At 40.0% G+C, this 17,999-nt stretch overlaps 2 protein-coding genes across 2 annotated transcripts; both read right to left on the bottom strand.

The window, feature by feature from the left end:
- Positions 1-1,625: 1,625 nt before the first annotated feature.
- On the bottom strand, positions 1,626-8,493 carry LOC147584410 (protocadherin beta-17-like). The gene has a single exon (XM_086702289.1). It carries the CDS (start codon positions 7,435-7,437, stop codon positions 5,038-5,040), a length of 2,400 nt encoding a protein of 799 aa, XP_086558415.1. The 5' UTR covers positions 7,438-8,493; the 3' UTR covers positions 1,626-5,037.
- A 1,130-nt stretch (positions 8,494-9,623) lies between these two features.
- On the bottom strand, positions 9,624-16,696 carry PCDHB6 (protocadherin beta 6). The gene has a single exon (XM_086702278.1). It carries the CDS (start codon positions 12,561-12,563, stop codon positions 10,116-10,118), a length of 2,448 nt encoding a protein of 815 aa, XP_086558404.1. The 5' UTR covers positions 12,564-16,696; the 3' UTR covers positions 9,624-10,115.
- Positions 16,697-17,999: the final 1,303 nt, after the last annotated feature.

Genomic DNA, 17,999 nt, shown 5'->3' on the forward strand with positions numbered 1-17,999 from the left:
TATTTTTGAAAATATCTCTTTACTTTCATGTTAGTGCATATTTAGAGGAAGCCAAATTAAAGGTATATGTCCAACCCACCAATTTAACTCAAAATACCCTTGAATTTTTCAAAGAAATAGACTTATGTTTTATTGGTGAAATCTTCTGTGGTTATTATTCTACTTAATTAATTTACTTTTATTCCTATAATCAATTCATTTTTAAAAATTATTTTTCTTAAATCTTGAGCTGTTTTCTTTGTAAGACATGCATGTAAACCTCATAACTTTCTCTGTTCCTTCTTTGATTATCTTAAATATCGTTTTGTTAAAGAAGCTTACTATAACAGCAAGAATTATGTTCTAGGTAATTTCTATATATAAATATGTTCTCTATAATTTCAACCTGATATTATAGAAGAAACCATAACAACAATGGCTTCTCCAAAATACAATTTTATTTTCTCTTATAAAAGGATAGTGGCTTGAAATGCATTCAGTGCTATCTGGGATAGTCACTTTCCATCTTGTTGTTTTATCACCTTCAAATCATGGCCTTCACTTTACAGTTCAAGACCGCTGTCTAATATCCACCCTTTATAGCTCCATTAAGACCAATAAGTAGGAGAAAGGGAAGGCTTTGTCTTCATTTTTAAAGACTACTTCCATGAAATATTCCATGGCACTTGTAGTCATGTCTCAGTGGCCATAACTTTGGTACAAGACCACTTCCAATCACAGCAGAAGTTGGGAAATATAATTTATAGTCCACATATCCACATGAGCAACTAAAAAATGAGAGGTCTATTAGTAAAAAAAAAAAAATAAGGGGATAACATATATTTGGGTGAAATGAGTAGTCTATGTCATACCCACTCAAACCACACCAATAGTTCCCATTGTTCACTAGAAGCAGATGGGGTCAACTAACTTGCCTGTTTGGGTTGGTTATTAGAGGAGCATATGATTGCATTTCTACATATTGGTGGTGTGATTTGTAGCCAAAAGAATTTTTGTTCCACTGAAAACTTAACCCCCAAGCAATAAATGAATTCATTTGCTGAGATAAGATTCTCTTTGAACTAATGATGCTTCCTCAGTGGGCTCTTGGCAACTGTCATCCATTCCTACTTCTTTTTATGATTTTTTTAAAATTCTGGGTCCAGATATCTTAAAATTTAATTTTAAGGACTCTGAATTATTATTCTGGATGAAAATTAGGTTTTACCAATGAGATGGCTTCAGATGATGAGCCTGAGAAGACAGGCAAAGGTCATCTACCCACTGTCATTGCTATTAATCAGCAAGGTCAGAGAGATGTGAGTGCTTGCAGCCAAGTCAGCATTTCTGTGTCGAGCCATCAGTTTCAGAAGTAATTGGAGGCCATTGTGGCAGCTAGACACTAGGTTCCCCTGAATTTTCACCAGTTTTAGAGGTGATGATGGGAGAGGACATTGTAGGAGCAACAATTTTGATAGTAGCAGTAGCAGTGGCTTCCTGATTTCTATACTACAAAAATGGTAGTATGGCTTCAAAACCAGGAGTTAATTGCAGGCTCTCTCACTTCTGCTTGTCCAGTTCTTCTGATTCTGTAAGCATCTAATACCTTCTAGCAAATATCTGTTATTGGTTAGATATACATAAAGTGGTTTCTATTTTTTTATTGTGCTGAATTCTGAATAATTCACTCAAAGTCACCCAAGGTCAAAGTCAAAATTGCATACCTTCACTCAAATTATAAGGAATAGGAGCTTGTCAGAGTTTGTAAAGGAAAAGAAGTAAGGTATAAAATCATCAAGCAATTAAAGTGTTCCCTTATGCTAACACATCTTAGTTGGTTCAAAAATAGGGCAGAATAAAAAATTACAGGTGCATTCCTGAGAAACTAAGGATAAAAATGTTTAATAATCTAATTATATATATAATTAGTTGCATATATATATGCATATATATGTGTATATATATATGTATATATATATGCATATATATGTGTATATATATGGATATATATATATATATATATATATACAGTCTGAAACTGAATCTTAGACTCTTTCTCCCCTTATAAGTAATACAATAAATAAAATTAAATTTCATTATTTGTGAATAAATATGGAAAGTGCTCAACATATACACTTTACAAGATGATAGTTGGCTCACATATTCTAAATGATAAATCATTCTTTTTTAAGTTTTATTATTTATTTATTTTGAGAGAGAGAGAGTGTGTGTGTGTGTGCGCGTGCACACATGAGTGGGGGAGGGGCAAAGAGAGGGAGAGAGAATCCCTAGCAGGCTCTACACTGTCAGCATACAGACTGATGCAGGGCTTGAACCCATGGGCTGTAAGGTCATTATCTGAGCCAAAATCAAGAGTCGAACACCCAACCACTGAACCCAGGCACTTGTAAATGATAAATTGTTAGGTGAACGAAACAAATGTCAAATAGTGTAAACAGTACATGAGCATTTTATAAAAATAGGTAATTTTTTTGTTGTAAAGTTTATAAGGCCAGATGATAAAATAACACACTAATTCATTAATTCAATAATTTATTCAACTCTCATTCGTCTATATTTACTTCAGTATTTATTTTCCTAAATGTAATAGAAAAAGAGCTCTCTCCATGAGATTAAAGTTTAGTGAGGAAAGGAGATCATTTGCCTGGGCAGGGTACCCAAAGAATGAAACACCGGATTCAAAGAAAAAATAGCCTCATATATCATTGGAATGATGGCAAAATTGAATCTGCAAATTGAAACATTAGGCAAAACTCCTCATTTCTGAAATGGATGGTATAGATAATTCAGATGACTTTCCCATGGAAAACAATAAAGAATAATGGACAAGACTTTTTAAAAAAACTACTTTAAAAATATTGAAGAGCTAGGGGTGCTTGGGTGGCTCAGTGGGTTGAGTGGTTGAGCAATTCCCTCTTGATTTCAGCTCAAGTTATCGTCCTGGAATCAAATCCTGCCTCCAGCTCCACACTAAGTGTGGAGCCTGCTTAAGATTCTCTCTCTCTGTCTCTCTCTCTCTCTCTCTCCCTCTGCCCCTCTCCCCACTCGCTCGCTCTCTCTCTTAAAAAAATTGAAGAGCTAAAAACATAGTAGAAAACACAATGGAAAAAAAGCCCAATTTTTGATGGAAGCTTGTAATGGAGGAGTAAACTGTGTGTCAGAACAACAAAACTCATTATTCCCTCAGGGCAATTAAAAATATTTGCCCTTGGACTTTGATTTGAAGCTATTCATGAGATTAAATATAAATCAAGACTCAGGGTCAACCAAATTTGCAGCATATTCTACAAAGATCCTCCCATTTTAAGAGATCCCCACAGGGCTATATCCACTATATATACATATGTTTATACAATGTAAACATAAACAAATCTAAAGATGCTCCCTCACCCCAAGTTCAGGGAACTATATGGAAGCGCTCCTGATGTTAAGTAGAGCAGAAAAAAAAGAAAAGATGCCTGGGAAATTATAGCTACTGACTGGTCTTCATGTGTGTTTAATTTTCAATATGCATATGTTGAGTTGTGAGAAACATCAAGCCATAAAATTGGTTTGCAGTGGTTCCCTACTGAGAGTGATTTAAGAATCCTAGCTGAACCCAATGAAAATACATTTTGAAGGATGAAACATGCAACCTAGGCTTTGAGGACATCCTACAAGTAAATTTTTCAAGGGCAATCAACCATATGAGTCACACAAAGAAACAAAGATAAAACCAATAAGAAAAATCAGTAACAATACAGCAGAAATAGGCGCATACAAACTTCAGCTATCAGAAGTATCAGACAGGTTTAAAAACTAACTATGCTTACCATATGTAAATAAATAAATGACTGCTTGAACATATTTGCATGAAACAGAGTGAAAGGGTACACTGACTTTGAAAACATAAAAAGTCTAAAAAATCATGGGGATTATCCTTTAAAAATACATTGTAAATACTATAAACATTGAAAAGGTACTATATATAACAAAAAGTAAGGTGAGGGGGCATGTATTAGAGGATGCCTCATTTTTTAGCAGGCAGTTAAGTGATGCTAATATCTTACTATGCATTATATTCTTGTGTTTTAACCTTATAGAGATTATTTATCTAAGCTTAAGCAAAATCTATAGTTGCATATAATTTTTGCTTTATTACATTCAGGTGAAACATGATAGTTTTAATTATGAATCTATGATGAGCACTGGGTCTTGTATGTAAGTAATGAATCACTAAATTCTACTGAAACTAATATTACACTCTATGTTAACTAATTAGAATTTAAACAAAAATCTGAAAGAGAAAAAAATTTTGTTTTCTATTCATACTGAATATGTTTGAATCATGTAATTTTCTATTATTTTAAAAGAATGAGAATCATTATTTACACACCCAAATCATTTATTTTGAAAAAGTAATCATAAGTTTACCAACATTTTTTCTATTTAACAGGGATTGAATTCTTTAAAATTGTATCAGATGGTATAGTCCAAAGAGATCAATTTTGAAAGACAATACTCAACTTAGACGACACCCAGATAAAATATTAGTTCCTTTGAGGCAAGACAAAACTCTACTACAGAAATCTAACAATTTCTAACGTGACAAGTTTTTTTATGTATAAATGAAAAGTATAATTCATTTGTATAAATGAAAAGTATTTTTAAAATGGGAAGTCATGATTTACAATACTCTATGCTAATGATAATCAGAAAACACAATTCTCTTAGCCATAACAAGATATTAGTGAACAAGCTCAAACATCAGGAACCTGAAAACATTTCTGACCTCCAAAAATCTTACCCCCACAAAACAGATACACCATTTCTCCCCTATTGTATGAACATGCAAAATGTGAGCTGGCTAAAAACACCACCACCAACAACAACAAAAACCCAGAGATTCAGAACGTAAAATACCTCAATAGGCTGAAATACCTATAAATATGACAATAATTATTGTGTGAATATGTAGTTCTTTATGTGAATGAACAGGTTGCGAACTAATAATACATTAGTTAGTATTATCATATATCTCCCCTTAAGGTGAGATGCCTAAGTGAACCCAAAATTATTTGTAAAATTAGAGTTTTCCTCGGCGTCCCTACCAGCTGCTTCACCCACGAAGTTGGGGAAAATGGGCTTCAGAAACTTGAACTCACTGGTCCCCGAGCCTCCCCGAAGACACACCTCATACTGGTAGCTCTGGGACAGCGTCCCCGCGCCGCTGACGTCCACCAGGTGGCCCGGAAAGTGGCCCTCGGGCCCCGAGCAGCGACCCGCAGACGCCGCCCGGCTCCGCCTGCACAGCCGCACCGCCACGAACACCAGCACCGAGAACAGGAAGAGCGACGACACGGACGCCAAGGCGACGACCAAGTAGACGGTGAGCGGGTCGGCCCGCGCCTCGGCCGCCGCCACCTCCGGGAGCGGCAGGTAGGGCTGCGAGAAGCCGTCCACCAGCAGCACGTGCAGCGTGACGCTGGCCGAGCGCGGCGGCTCGCCATTGTCCCTGACCAGCACCACCAGCCTGTGCTTGACGGCGTCGCGCTCGCTCAGCAGCCGGGCCGTGCGCACCTCGCCGTTGTGCGCCCACACGCCGAACAGCCCGGGCTCCGTGGCCTTGAGCAGCTGGTACGACAGCCAGGCGTTCTGGCCCGAGTCGCCGTCCACCGCCACCACCTTGGTCACCAGGTAGCCCGCCTCGGCCGCCCTGGGCACCAGCTCGGTGCAGGGCGCAGAGCCGTTCTGCGGCGGGTACAGCACGAAGGGCGCGTTGTCGTTGTCGTCCAGCACCAGCACGCGCACCCGCGCCTGGCTGCTGAGCGCGGGCGAGCCGCGGTCGGCCGCGCGCACGCCGAACTCGAACGCCTGCAGCGCCTCGTAATCCAGGGACCTGAGCGCGAACAGCTGCCCGTTTTCCGCGTTGATGGACACCAGGGAGGCCAGGGGCAGCTGCGGGTCCGCGGGCGGCAGCAGCGAGTAGGTGACCTGGGCGTTGGCGCCCGAGTCCCTGTCCGTGGCGCTCACGCTGCCGATGTGCAGGGCGGGGCTGTTGTTTTCGCGGACGCGCAGGGTGTAGGTGGTTTGGCTGAAGGCGGGGGCGTTGTCGTTGACGTCGGAGACCGTCACGGTTATGTTGTGCTGCGTTTTCAGCCTGGGGGTCCCCAAGTCGGTGACGGTGATGGTGATGTTGTACTCGGCCTGGCTCTCTCTATCCAGCGCTCTTTCAGTCACCAAAGTGTAGAAATTTTCTACAGTAAGTTTCAGAAAGAAGGGGAGATGGTCTTGGATGGTACACATCATTTTGCCATTTTCCCCGGAGTCTGGATCTGAAATTCCGAAAATCGCGACGACGGTGTCAGGCGTGTTTTCTGGGATATCACTGATGAGTACTGACATTGTCAGTTCGGGGGCGTTGTCGTTTACATCCATCACTTCTATGGCTATAGTGCATTTTCCCGAAAGACCCCCACCATCTGAGGCCTCAATTTCCAAACGATAAGATCGAATTTCCTCAAAATCCAACGTTTTTTTTAATCGAATTTCCCCCGTGACTGCGTTTATTTCAAAGGCCTGAATCACTTGATTTGAGGATTGGAAAAATGAGTAGGATAACTCTCCATAGGTCCCAGCATCTAAATCTGTAGCAAACACGGTGATGACGAGGGAACCTACAGGTCTGTTTTCTGGGACCTGGACCTCATAGAGCAGCTGAGCAAATTCAGGGGCATTATCATTTATGTCTAGGACTACAATGAGAACCTGAGAAGTCCCAGTTCTCGGCGGTGACCCACCATCCAGCGCCGTGAGCGTTAACCTGAGCTCTGATTGCTCCTCACGGTCCAGCGCTTTGTCCAGCACCAGCTCAGGGTATCTCCTGCCATCACTGTGATTTAGAGTGAAAAGGTGGAAATGGGAGTTGGTGCTAATAGTGTAGTTCTGAACTGTGTTACTGCCCACGTCTAAATCTTGAGCTATTTTCAAAGGAAATGCAGTCCCTGGATGGCTGCTTTCCGAGATTTTCAGGAGGATTTCATTTTCCAGGAATTCTGGGGCATGGTCATTTACATCTAGTAGCTGTAGTTCACCTTGAATAAAGTGCACTGGGCTTTTTAGTAACACCTGGAAATGCAGTATACATGGATCTGTGTCACTGCACAACTCTTCCCGGTCCAATTTTTCTTTTAGGATCAAATTCCCACTCTTCTGCTCGAGCTGCAAATACTGTTGATTCCCTTTGGAAAGAATCCGGGCGTCCCGTGCCTCCAGCTCCCCTAAGCCAAGCCCCAGATCTTTTGCAAGGTTGGCCACATAAGAGCCGCTTTCCCTCTCTTCTAGAACCGAATATTTAATGGTCATACCGTCCACCTCCGACAGAATTAATAGTATTAATACAATAATAATGGCGGTCACTTGCCTTTTCTGTGGCGCTTTGGGTAGCGGTGTTTCCATCGTTCCTTAGGGTCCAAAAGATGCAGTTATTTAATCACAAAATAATTGCTGTGCAGCCAATTCCGCTATCTCGGTTCAATAATCTTGAGTTAGTTCTTAACACTGATTGATATGGCGATAGCTGCCTCTCAGAAACCTACTATCCCCCTAATGGTGTAAAACACTTCCTTTTTGAGCAGCTAGAAACTGCTCAGCTATTATGGTGCCTGCAGAGATAGTTTTTTTACTTTCTTAGCCTGCAGCGCCACCAAGCGTCTTGCCTTACAACTTCAGGGTTTTTTGTTTGTTTTTTTTCCTTTTCAAAGCATCATGCAACAGTTAAAACAAATAGAAAGCCTTTTGGGTTATAAACTCTCTTCCACCCAATTGCAGGTAACAGGTAACCAACAATATTTGTGAGAGCAAAAGTAATACCTATATATCTATGTCTATATTCATCTTCGTTAAAGGTACAAGGTACAAGTTCAGTAACACAAAACTCTGCTCAAGACAAAATCACTTACCCATTTAACCAGTATTTCTCCATGCAGTCATTTTTCCAGCTTCTGGAGATTAAGTGGTAAAATAAACACAAAAGTTCTTCCTCATGGGTGCTTACATTCAATTACAAAAATACTAATTTGTTGTATTGTTGGAAGAAGTTACAAATTTTAAAATTTACTTTCCACTCCCAAAGTGAAATGTGCCTGTAACCCCTGAAAAAAATTAAAATGTGATTTCGTGTCAGTCTCCTGGACTACATAGCCTTTGGCAATTTTTTTTCCTTCATAAAATCACTCCATGCAATGCCCAGTAAGACTAAGAGGAAATGGCTGTTTGATTTGTTAGAAATCAATATAAGTTCAGGATTCAGGCAGTGTCTTTTCTACAAAGATGAAGACGGAAAAAAAAGTCAATGGAGTTAAAGATACATTTTCTGGGGAAGTGTTTTAACCTGTCAACATTGGACAGGGGTCCATCCCAGTGTATATCCCCTGGGACTATGGAAATGAGTATACCGAAAAATACCAAGGCACCAACGAAAGCCAAGTGGTTGCAGTGACCTAGCAGGAAAAGTAGTTTCCCCCAAAGAAGAATGCTATTCCGAGGAGCAGGGGATAAACATCTAAGAATGCAAAACAGTAAGTGTTCCCTACACTCATTGAACCACCTAGTAATAATCCATGATAGTTCACTTATTTGGACACAAATCACAGCCAAATATAATTTAGTTAAGGCTAGTTCCATTTTAATTAAGTATAAAAATAAAATATTCACTCAGCTGTCACTTTAGTATAAATTGCCTGACTTTGATGGGAAGGTGAAATGAGAACTTTTTCTTAAAATACTACAAATAAAACCAGCACAAGACAAATACGGGCTAAACTGTGAAAGTAAATGATTTTATGGTTAATAAAGATAAATGACAGGGTGGCTGGCTGGCTCAGCTGGTTGAGCAACTGACTTGATCTCAGCTCAGGTTTTAATCACAGGGTTGTGAGTTCAGAACCTGCACTGGGCTCCACACTGAGCGTGGAGCCTACTTAAAAAAGAAAGATAAATGATACTTACACAGCACTAGAACAGAAAATCTGACATTACCTAATAACCTGACACTAATAGCTTACTTAGGTCTTGGCCGGTATCACATATAAAAAAGCTTTAGAAGCTAGGGGGAAGGTATTTTTCAATATAATTTGGATTTTACTAAATAATACATTTGAACTTTCAGCTTGTTAGACAAAGACAAGGAGATGAAATATACTCTCAACATTTTATATTCTGTAATGGAGTTTAGGGTGCACGGAGGGTGTTTTCTGTTTAGAAAGAAAATAAAACAATGATGTGTAATTTCACTTACTGACAAAGATACTTCATTAGCATTTTTCTGTATTCCTTGAAAATTAATTTTTAAAATTCACTATTGGAATGTTAATAACTTTCAACAAATATTTATTATGCACTTATAATTGGGTTGGTATTATTAAAAAAAGACTATCATGGGCTTACATGAAGCTCACAAATTGGAGTTTAATGTACTGATACTTTTGTAAAGTTTATATGCATAGAAAAATGTATTGAGTATTATGGTATGTTGAATTACCCATAAATATGAATGGCTATCCTCGCATTTAGCCATCTTTAGTATTTATCTTTAGTTATTCACACTGTGGCAGTCACCCCAAAATGAAACTTAAACAAGCAGATTAAACATCAACCAGTCACATTTTATTCTTTTTTTTTTTTTTTTTTTTTTAAGTAGGCTCTATAACCAACATGGGACTTGAACTCACCACCCAGGTCAAGAGTCGAATGCTCTACCAACTGAGTCAGCCAAATGCCCCAAACACTCACATTTTAAAAATTTCCTTACATAGCTATAGTGATGACCATTGTCACTAATAGTTAGATATACAATACTACTTAAGGACTCTGCATTACAATTTTTGTAAAATGAATAGATGATTGAGTTTCAAAAATTTTAAAGTATTCAAATAAAAATTTACTTTTTATTCAGACTGTCAAATATAGTTGAAAGTAACAAAAATCTACTAACCATAGCATAGGGAAAATCCTGTGTATACTCAATATCTGATTTTTTCTCAATCTAAGGACGTGTCGTAAATAATTAAAATCGGACCATCAATAACATGTAACTTTGAGTTAAAAGAGATTTTCAAAAGAGCTGAATAGAATACTTAACTGAATAAGAAACTATCCCGAACCATGGGGCTTTCCTCCATTTCCTTTCCAATGCCCTGGGGAGGGAAGTTCGGGATAATCGGCTTCAAGAACTTGAACTCACTAGTCCCCGAACCTCCCCGCAGACACACCTCGTACTGGTAGCTCTGGGACAGCGTCCCCGCGCCGCTGACGTCCACCAGGTGGCCCGGAAAGTGGCCCTCAGGCCCCGAGCAGCGACCCGCAGACGCCGCCCGGCTCCGCCTGCACAGCCGCACCGCCACGAACACCAGCACCGAGAACAGGAAGAGCGACGACACGGACGCCAAGGCGACGACCAAGTAGACGGTGAGCGGGTCGGCCCGCGCCTCGGCCGCCGCCACCTCCGGGAGCGGCAGGTAGGGCTGCGAGAAGCCGTCCACCAGCAGCACGTGCAGCGTGACGCTGGCCGAGCGCGGCGGCTCGCCATTGTCCCTGACCAGCACCACCAGCCTGTGCTTGACGGCGTCGCGCTCGCTCAGCAGCCGGGCCGTGCGCACCTCGCCGTTGTGCGCCCACACGCCGAACAGCCCGGGCTCCGTGGCCTTGAGCAGCTGGTACGACAGCCAGGCGTTCTGGCCCGAGTCGCCGTCCACCGCCACCACCTTGGTCACCAGGTAGCCCGCCTCGGCCGCCCTGGGCACCAGCTCGGTGCAGGGCGCAGAGCCGTTCTGCGGCGGGTACAGCACGAAGGGCGCGTTGTCGTTGTCGTCCAGCACCAGCACGCGCACCCGCGCCTGGCTGCTGAGCGCGGGCGAGCCGCGGTCGGCCGCGCGCACGCCGAACTCGAACGCCCGCAGCGCCTCGTAATCCAGGGACCTGAGCGCGAACAGCTGCCCGTTGTCCGCGTTGATGGACACCAGGGAGGCCAGGGGCAGCTGCGGGTCCGCGGGCGGCAGCAGCGAGTAGGTGACCTGGGCGTTGGCGCCCGAGTCCCTGTCCGTGGCGCTCACGCTGCCGATGTGCAGGGCGGGGCTGTTGTTTTCGCGGACGCGCAGGGTGTAGGTGGTTTGGCTGAAGGCGGGGGCGTTGTCGTTGACGTCGGAGACCGTCACGGTTATGTTGTGCTGCGTTTTCAGCCTGGGGGTCCCCAAGTCGGTGACGGTGATGGTGATGTTGTACTCGGCCTGGCTCTCTCTATCCAGCGCTCCTTCAGTTACCAATGTGTAGAAATTCTCCACTGATGGTCTTAGAAGAAAGGGGAGATTGTCATCTATAGAGCAAACAATCTGTTGATTTTGTCCAGAATCTGCATCTGATACACTGAAAACTGCCACTATGATGTCTGGCAGGTTTTCGGGAATGGGACTGGTGAGTGAGGACATGGTCAATTCAGGAGTGTTGTCATTTACGTCCAGAACCTTGATGACCAAAGAGCATTTTCCTGATAGTCCCCCGCCATCTGTAGCCTCAATATCCACATGGTAAGATTGAAATTCCTCAAAATCCAAAGTCTTTCTCAGTCGAATTTCGCCTGTAATTGCGTTTATTTCGAAGGGCTGATTAATGTCATCTACCTGAAATAGGGCATAAGATACTTCCCCAAAAGATCCAGCATCTAAATCCCTCGCTGAGACGGTGATAATCAGAGAGCCCAGGGAATTGTTTTCAGGGATTTGCGCCTCATATTGCTCCTGAGCAAACTCGGGGGCGTTGTCATTGATGTCCAAGACCAGTATCTGAATCTCCGTGGTTCCAGAACGCGGCGGAGACCCACCATCCAGTGCTGTGAGGGTAAGCCTAAGCTCGGGCTGCTCCTCCCGGTCCAAGGCTTTGTCTAGCACCAGCTCCGGGAACTTCCTGCCGTCGCTGCGATTGCGAGTGAGAACGTGGAAATGAGGATTGGAGCTGATTATGTAGCTCTGAAGACCGTTGCTACCAGCGTCTAAATCCTGTGCCATTTTCAAAGGAAATAGCTTTCCTGGTGTAGTAATTTCTGATATTTTTAGTAGCATTTCTCTGGTTGGGAACTCTGGGGCGTGGTCATTTATATCTCTGACTCGTAAAGCAGCCTGAAAAAATTGCAAGGGATTTTCCAGTAATACTTGGAAAGGTAGCACACAGGGCTCAGTGGAACCGCACAGCTCTTCCCGGTCCAGTTTCTCATTTAGCAGCAAATCATAAGTCTGTGGGTCAAGCTGCAAATGCTGTCTGTTCCCCTTGAAAACGACCTGAGCACCCCGCTCAGCCAGCTCTCCTCTCTTGAGTCCCAGATCCTTTGTCAAATTGGCCACAAACGTGCCACTTTCTGTCTCCTCCAGTACAGAATATTGAATCGATTCTGAACCCACTTCCCACAAAATCATCCATATAATGAGGATAGTCACTTGCCTTTTCTTGCGATGTACTTTTGTTTGCGCCATTTCTATTAGGTCTGATTCCAGAGGAAAAAATCCTTTTCCAGTCCCAATCACCACGTCCATCATCTACCCTCCGTAATCTCTTTGCTGTTGAATTTCGAATTTGTCTTATAACTTCTCTGGTGACGACTGCCTTCCTGAATACTTCTAACTTTGCTCTAGCTGTAAATGTGTCCTGTATTTGAGGGGAGAGGGGGTCTCTGAATAAAATGGAGTCCACCGAATCTGCAGAGCTTTATTCACTCTCTTAGCCTGCACTGCCACCACGCGTTCAAATTGATAACTTCAATATGATAACATACAGGCAATAATATTCCCCAAATCTGAGCGTTATAAAGACTTTGAGGTGGAGACCGTGTTTCTCAAACCATAGTGTGTGAACCATATTCATAAATAATTACTTGGGAGTCTTGGGTTGTTGTTTTTTCAAAGTCAACTCCTGGTCTTCCCTCTAGATCTTGAATCAAATTCTCTGGGGGTGCTAACTGAAATCTGCACTTCAATCTTTGTCTTTAAGTGATTCTCATGCATACTAACGTTTAAAAATCACTACTCCAAATAATGTATATTTACTACAATCATTTTGTATTCTTTGGCAATGAAATTTATCTCTGACGAATAGTGTGATTTGTGAATTCAAAATGTACATTATTTGTCCCAACAAACAAATCAATAAACTACAAAATGTAAATGTTGGTTAGCAACACCAATTATAAGATTAAAAAACTATTTCTCTAAGTTATATGGCTCATAAAATGACATAAACAACAGACCTACTTTATTTTGTGCTTATACCTGCAAAATAAAGGAAAGAATTAGGCTATTAGAAGGAAAACTGAGGCCAAGAAATACTTAAGATAGAAGTATCTAATCAATTCAATTATTTAAAAGAGGAACTAGCAACAATCAATAGTCTGTCATGAGTACACATCTTGGGATTTTACTTCATTTTGTACAGGTAGAATTGGTCATGATTTTTATTAGGATTGTTTATATTATTGTAATTTTTAAATCAAATTTAACTCCTATAGTAATTAATCGAGGCCCAAATATATTATCCTGTTGTAAGGACATAATGCAATGCAGAAAATAAACATTCACCTCTACCAACCCTCCCACAACAAAGATGACATGAGTTTCTATAAATAAACATCAAATAAGGTAATGTGAAAGGTGAATTACACTTGAGTGGATTCCACAGAATTCAATGATGGTTCATCATGGCTTTATCCATTTCTATCTCCTCAGTTTCTGTTCAGATTAATAGGAAAACATGTCTTTAAACATCCTGAAAATACATGAACTGGGTCAGTGCACATATAACAACACAAAATGCACCAAGCATAATTTCATTTCAGATTGATTTCATATATATTGAGAGATTAAATCAACTGAGTTCAACCAAACTTCACTTCAGGTAAGAGCCAAAATGATGAAAGATTAAAACTGAGGATCTTTTTCAAAATGTTTCAACTCTAGGTAAAATAAGTAAAGCTAAATAAAATCTAAACTCTGACCATATGAAATAATTTTGTACTTAAAAAGCACTCTATCTATCCAGAAGGATAAAAAAATAAGATCATGGTGACTAGTCTCTATGGTTCACTTGATAAATGTTACTGAGAATAGATTTCCTTGAGGGTATGAATGACAAAATAAACTGATGAAGTAAAACCAACAACCATAAACACATTAGATGGGTGTAGTTTCTTCTTTGAAACAGAGCTATTTCTAGCCCAACCCTAAAGATTTCCTTCCTTCAGTGGATATTCTGATTCCAGCTTAATGGCATCCCTGACATCTGTGCAGTCCTTTATTTACTCTCTTGACCTGCAGCACCACCACACATCTTCACAGATAGCTTACTGAATAATTTTTCATTTTAAAGCAAATTTTACTAGCAGTACAGCATTTGTAGAACTCAGTTTAGATCACTGAAATATCTTGGAGAACATTGCTTTTTATTATAGAAAGAAGAACAGAATATCTTAATGTATCCTTCAAGGGTGTCAGTTGGTATGTGAAGAAACTGCCCTTTTATGGAAATGGATTACTTTAGATTCTTTCAGGAGAATGCGTCTCTGCTTTACTCTCTTTTGTTTTGCTTTGCTAGAGTAGAATTGAATTGACATTTATCAACTTGTCTCACAAGTAATAACTCATTAGCATTTATTGTGGAACAAGTTCAGTACATACAAAGCAAACAGCATAACTTCCATGTACACATCACCCAGCTTCAAAACATCTTGTCTTGCTTCATCTATATCTTTCCCTCCACCCTCCGCCTCCCAGTCAATGTTTATTTTTGTATAGTTGTTTTAAGGTAACATTTACACAAATTGAAATGCACCAATCTTAACTGTGCCATTTTAACAATGGATCCATCCATGTAACCCACACCTCTTTCAAGATATTGAACGTTTCCTTCATTCATTGAGAACATTCTTACTCCTATTCCAGCTTAATTTTAATAATTAGGTGGCAAAACCTTGGTTTCCTCTAGACACAACATGTAAAGGTAAACAAGGTAAAAAAACACCATTTCCAATACTCATGCCAATACTTATTATGTTCGTGTATGCTTATGTGAAGTGACAGATCATTAAGATTAACTGATTATTATCAAAGAGCTGAAATAATACTTTGATGAAACATTATAAAGTATATTAAACTTAATTTTATTTAGTTAGCTTATAATTATTGCATAGCTGATCAAGCTGATTTCCATTTTTATGCTACAAATGTTTGTTTTCCTTTCATTCCATTATACATTTTAAAAATTCTTCAAGTTTACTAAAAATGAAAGATAAAGACTAACCCTCATGGTTCATCTTAGAACTCTTTAATTTTGTTATAAATCTCTTAAAATCTCATTTAACTATATGCAAGGAAAAACAATGACTCAGGGCAAAGATGCAGATATGTAAGCAATCACTTAAAGAACGCTCTCAATTGATGGGAGAAAGAAATGATGCATAAAAGCCTGAAAATATAAAGGAATTGATGCTAAACATATTTGAAATCTCAAATGTTTGGGGAAGACTTCCTTGTTAGATGTCTGTCAGTTTTGTTTTTTCAAAGAATCAACTTTTTATTTCATTGGTTTTCTCTATTATTTTTATTTGGAATTTAATTGGTTTCTTCTATTATTTATACTATTTCCTTCCTCCTGCTTCTCCTGCTTGCTTTGGGTTATTTTTCTCTTATTTTTCTAGATTCTGGAGGTGGGAGATTAGATGATTGGGACTTTTCCTCTTTTCTTTAAAAAATTTTTTTAAGTTTGAGAGAGAGAGAAACATCACATGTGCACAGAGGCAGGGCAGAAAGAGAAGGAGAGAAAAAGAATCCCAGACAGGCTCCACGCCATCAATGAGTCCCACGCAGGGCTGGAACTCAACGAACTGTGACATCATGATCTGAACTGAAATCAAGAGTCAAGACGCTTAACCTAGTGAGCCACCCAGGCGCCCCTTCCTCTTTTCTAATATGCATTTAGTGCTATAAATGTCCCTCTGCACTGCTTTAGCTGTGTCTTATAAATTTTAATTTGTTGTCTTTTCATTTTTAGTTCAGCTTGATGTATTTTTTATATTCCTTGAGACTTTGCCTTTGATCCATGGATTAATTAGAAATGTTTCGTTTTCAAGCATTTGAAGATTTTCCTGTTACTTTATGTTTTTTAGTTTGATTCTATTGTGAATGGAGAACCCACACTGTATGATTTCAATTCTTTTAAGTTGATTGAAGTTTGTGTATGGCCTTGTTTACACAGTCTACTTTGCATATTTTTGGGAAGCATTTGAAAAGAATGTGTATTCTGGTATTTTTGGCTAGGTGTTCTGTAAATATGGACTACATCCATCCTGTTGAGGGTGTTGTTCGGTTCTGTGTTCTTGCTGATTTTCTGTATTGAAGTATCCAACTTTTATTGTAGATCTATTTCTCCTTTCAGTTTTGTCAGTTTTTGCTTCACGTATTTTGTACCTTTGTTGTTTGTAAATATGTATACGTATTTAGGAATGCTATGTCTTCTTTTATCATTACCTAATGTCCTACTCTGTCTCTGGTCATTTTCTTTCCTCTGATGTCACTTTATCTGACATTAGTATGGCCACTCCTAATACATTTTTATCAACATTTGCATAATATGTTTTCCATCTTTTTACATTCAACCTGCCTATATCATATTTGAAGTGAAGTTTCTTTTTTTTTTTTTTTTAAATTTTTTTTTTCAACGTTTATTTATTTTTGGGACAGAGAGAGAGACAGAGCATGAACGGGGGAGGGGCAGAGAGAGAGGGAGACACAGAATGGGAAACAGGCTCCAGGCTCTGAGCCATCAGCCCAGAGCCCGACGCGGGGCTCGAACTCACGGACCGCGAGATCGTGACCTGGCTGAAGTCGGACGCTTAACCGACTGCGCCACCCAGGCGCCCCATGAAGTGAAGTTTCTTGCAGACAGCATACAGTTGGTCATTTTAAAACACATTATATCAATCTCTTTGTTTTGATTGGTGTGTTCAGACCATTTGCATTAAATGTAATTACTGATATGTTAGACCATTTACATTAAATGTAATTACTGATATATTAGAGCCTAAGCCTGACATTTTTTTCTTTTATATTTGTTCTGTTTTTTGTTTCTGTTTTCTTTTTCCTGCCTTTCTTGTAGTTTATTAGGACACTTTTTTAGAATTCCACTTTGATTTATCTATAGCATTTTTTGGTGCATCACACTGTATAGCTTTTATAGTAGTTGCTCCATACTTAACTTATTACAGTTTACTGGTATGTCATTTTACCAGTTCAAGAGAAGGGTAGAAAACTTACCTCCCTTTAACCTCCCCCATTTAAAGCTGTCTTAAGTATTTCCTCAATATATACTTAGAACTAATCAGACATAATCATATATAATTTGGGATTCAACCATCAAACATAATTTAGAAAACTCAAGAGGAGAAGGAATGTCTATGGCATTTAACCATATTTTTATTTACTGTGTTCTTCTTTGCTGATGTTCCAAGATTCTTTTTTTAATTGATTCCTTTCTGTTTGGAGAACTTCCGTCAGCCAGTCTTTTAGGGTAGGTCTACTGGCAACAGATTCTCTTCCTGAAAGATATTTTCACTGGATATATGATTCTTTTAACATTTTTTTTCTTTCAGCACTTGAAAAATATGTGTCACTTGTTTCTGACTCCCATGGTTTTTGGTGAGAAATCTACTGTCACTGCCATCAAGATTTTTTCCTTCTCTTTAGTTTTCAGAAATTTGGTGTGGATTACCAGATTTGACGTCATGAGGGTTTTCCCCTGTTTTCAGCATGTCACTCTTCTGCTGTGAAGTTCCCAGGATATCCCTGCATCCTGTAGCAACAAATATCAACACTTCTCCTAGGGGAAGAAACAGAAATGCTCAAAATAACGTGAGGGACTCACTTTAAAAGAGGATGGAGAGGAAAAACCAAAGATGTAAAATAAAGGAGAAATATCAGAAACTAGAG

This window comes from Puma concolor, chromosome A1 (assembly GCF_028749965.1).
Source record: "Puma concolor isolate L17-30 chromosome A1, mPumCon1.1.hap2, whole genome shotgun sequence".
Classification (NCBI taxonomy): Eukaryota; Metazoa; Chordata; class Mammalia; order Carnivora; family Felidae; genus Puma; species Puma concolor.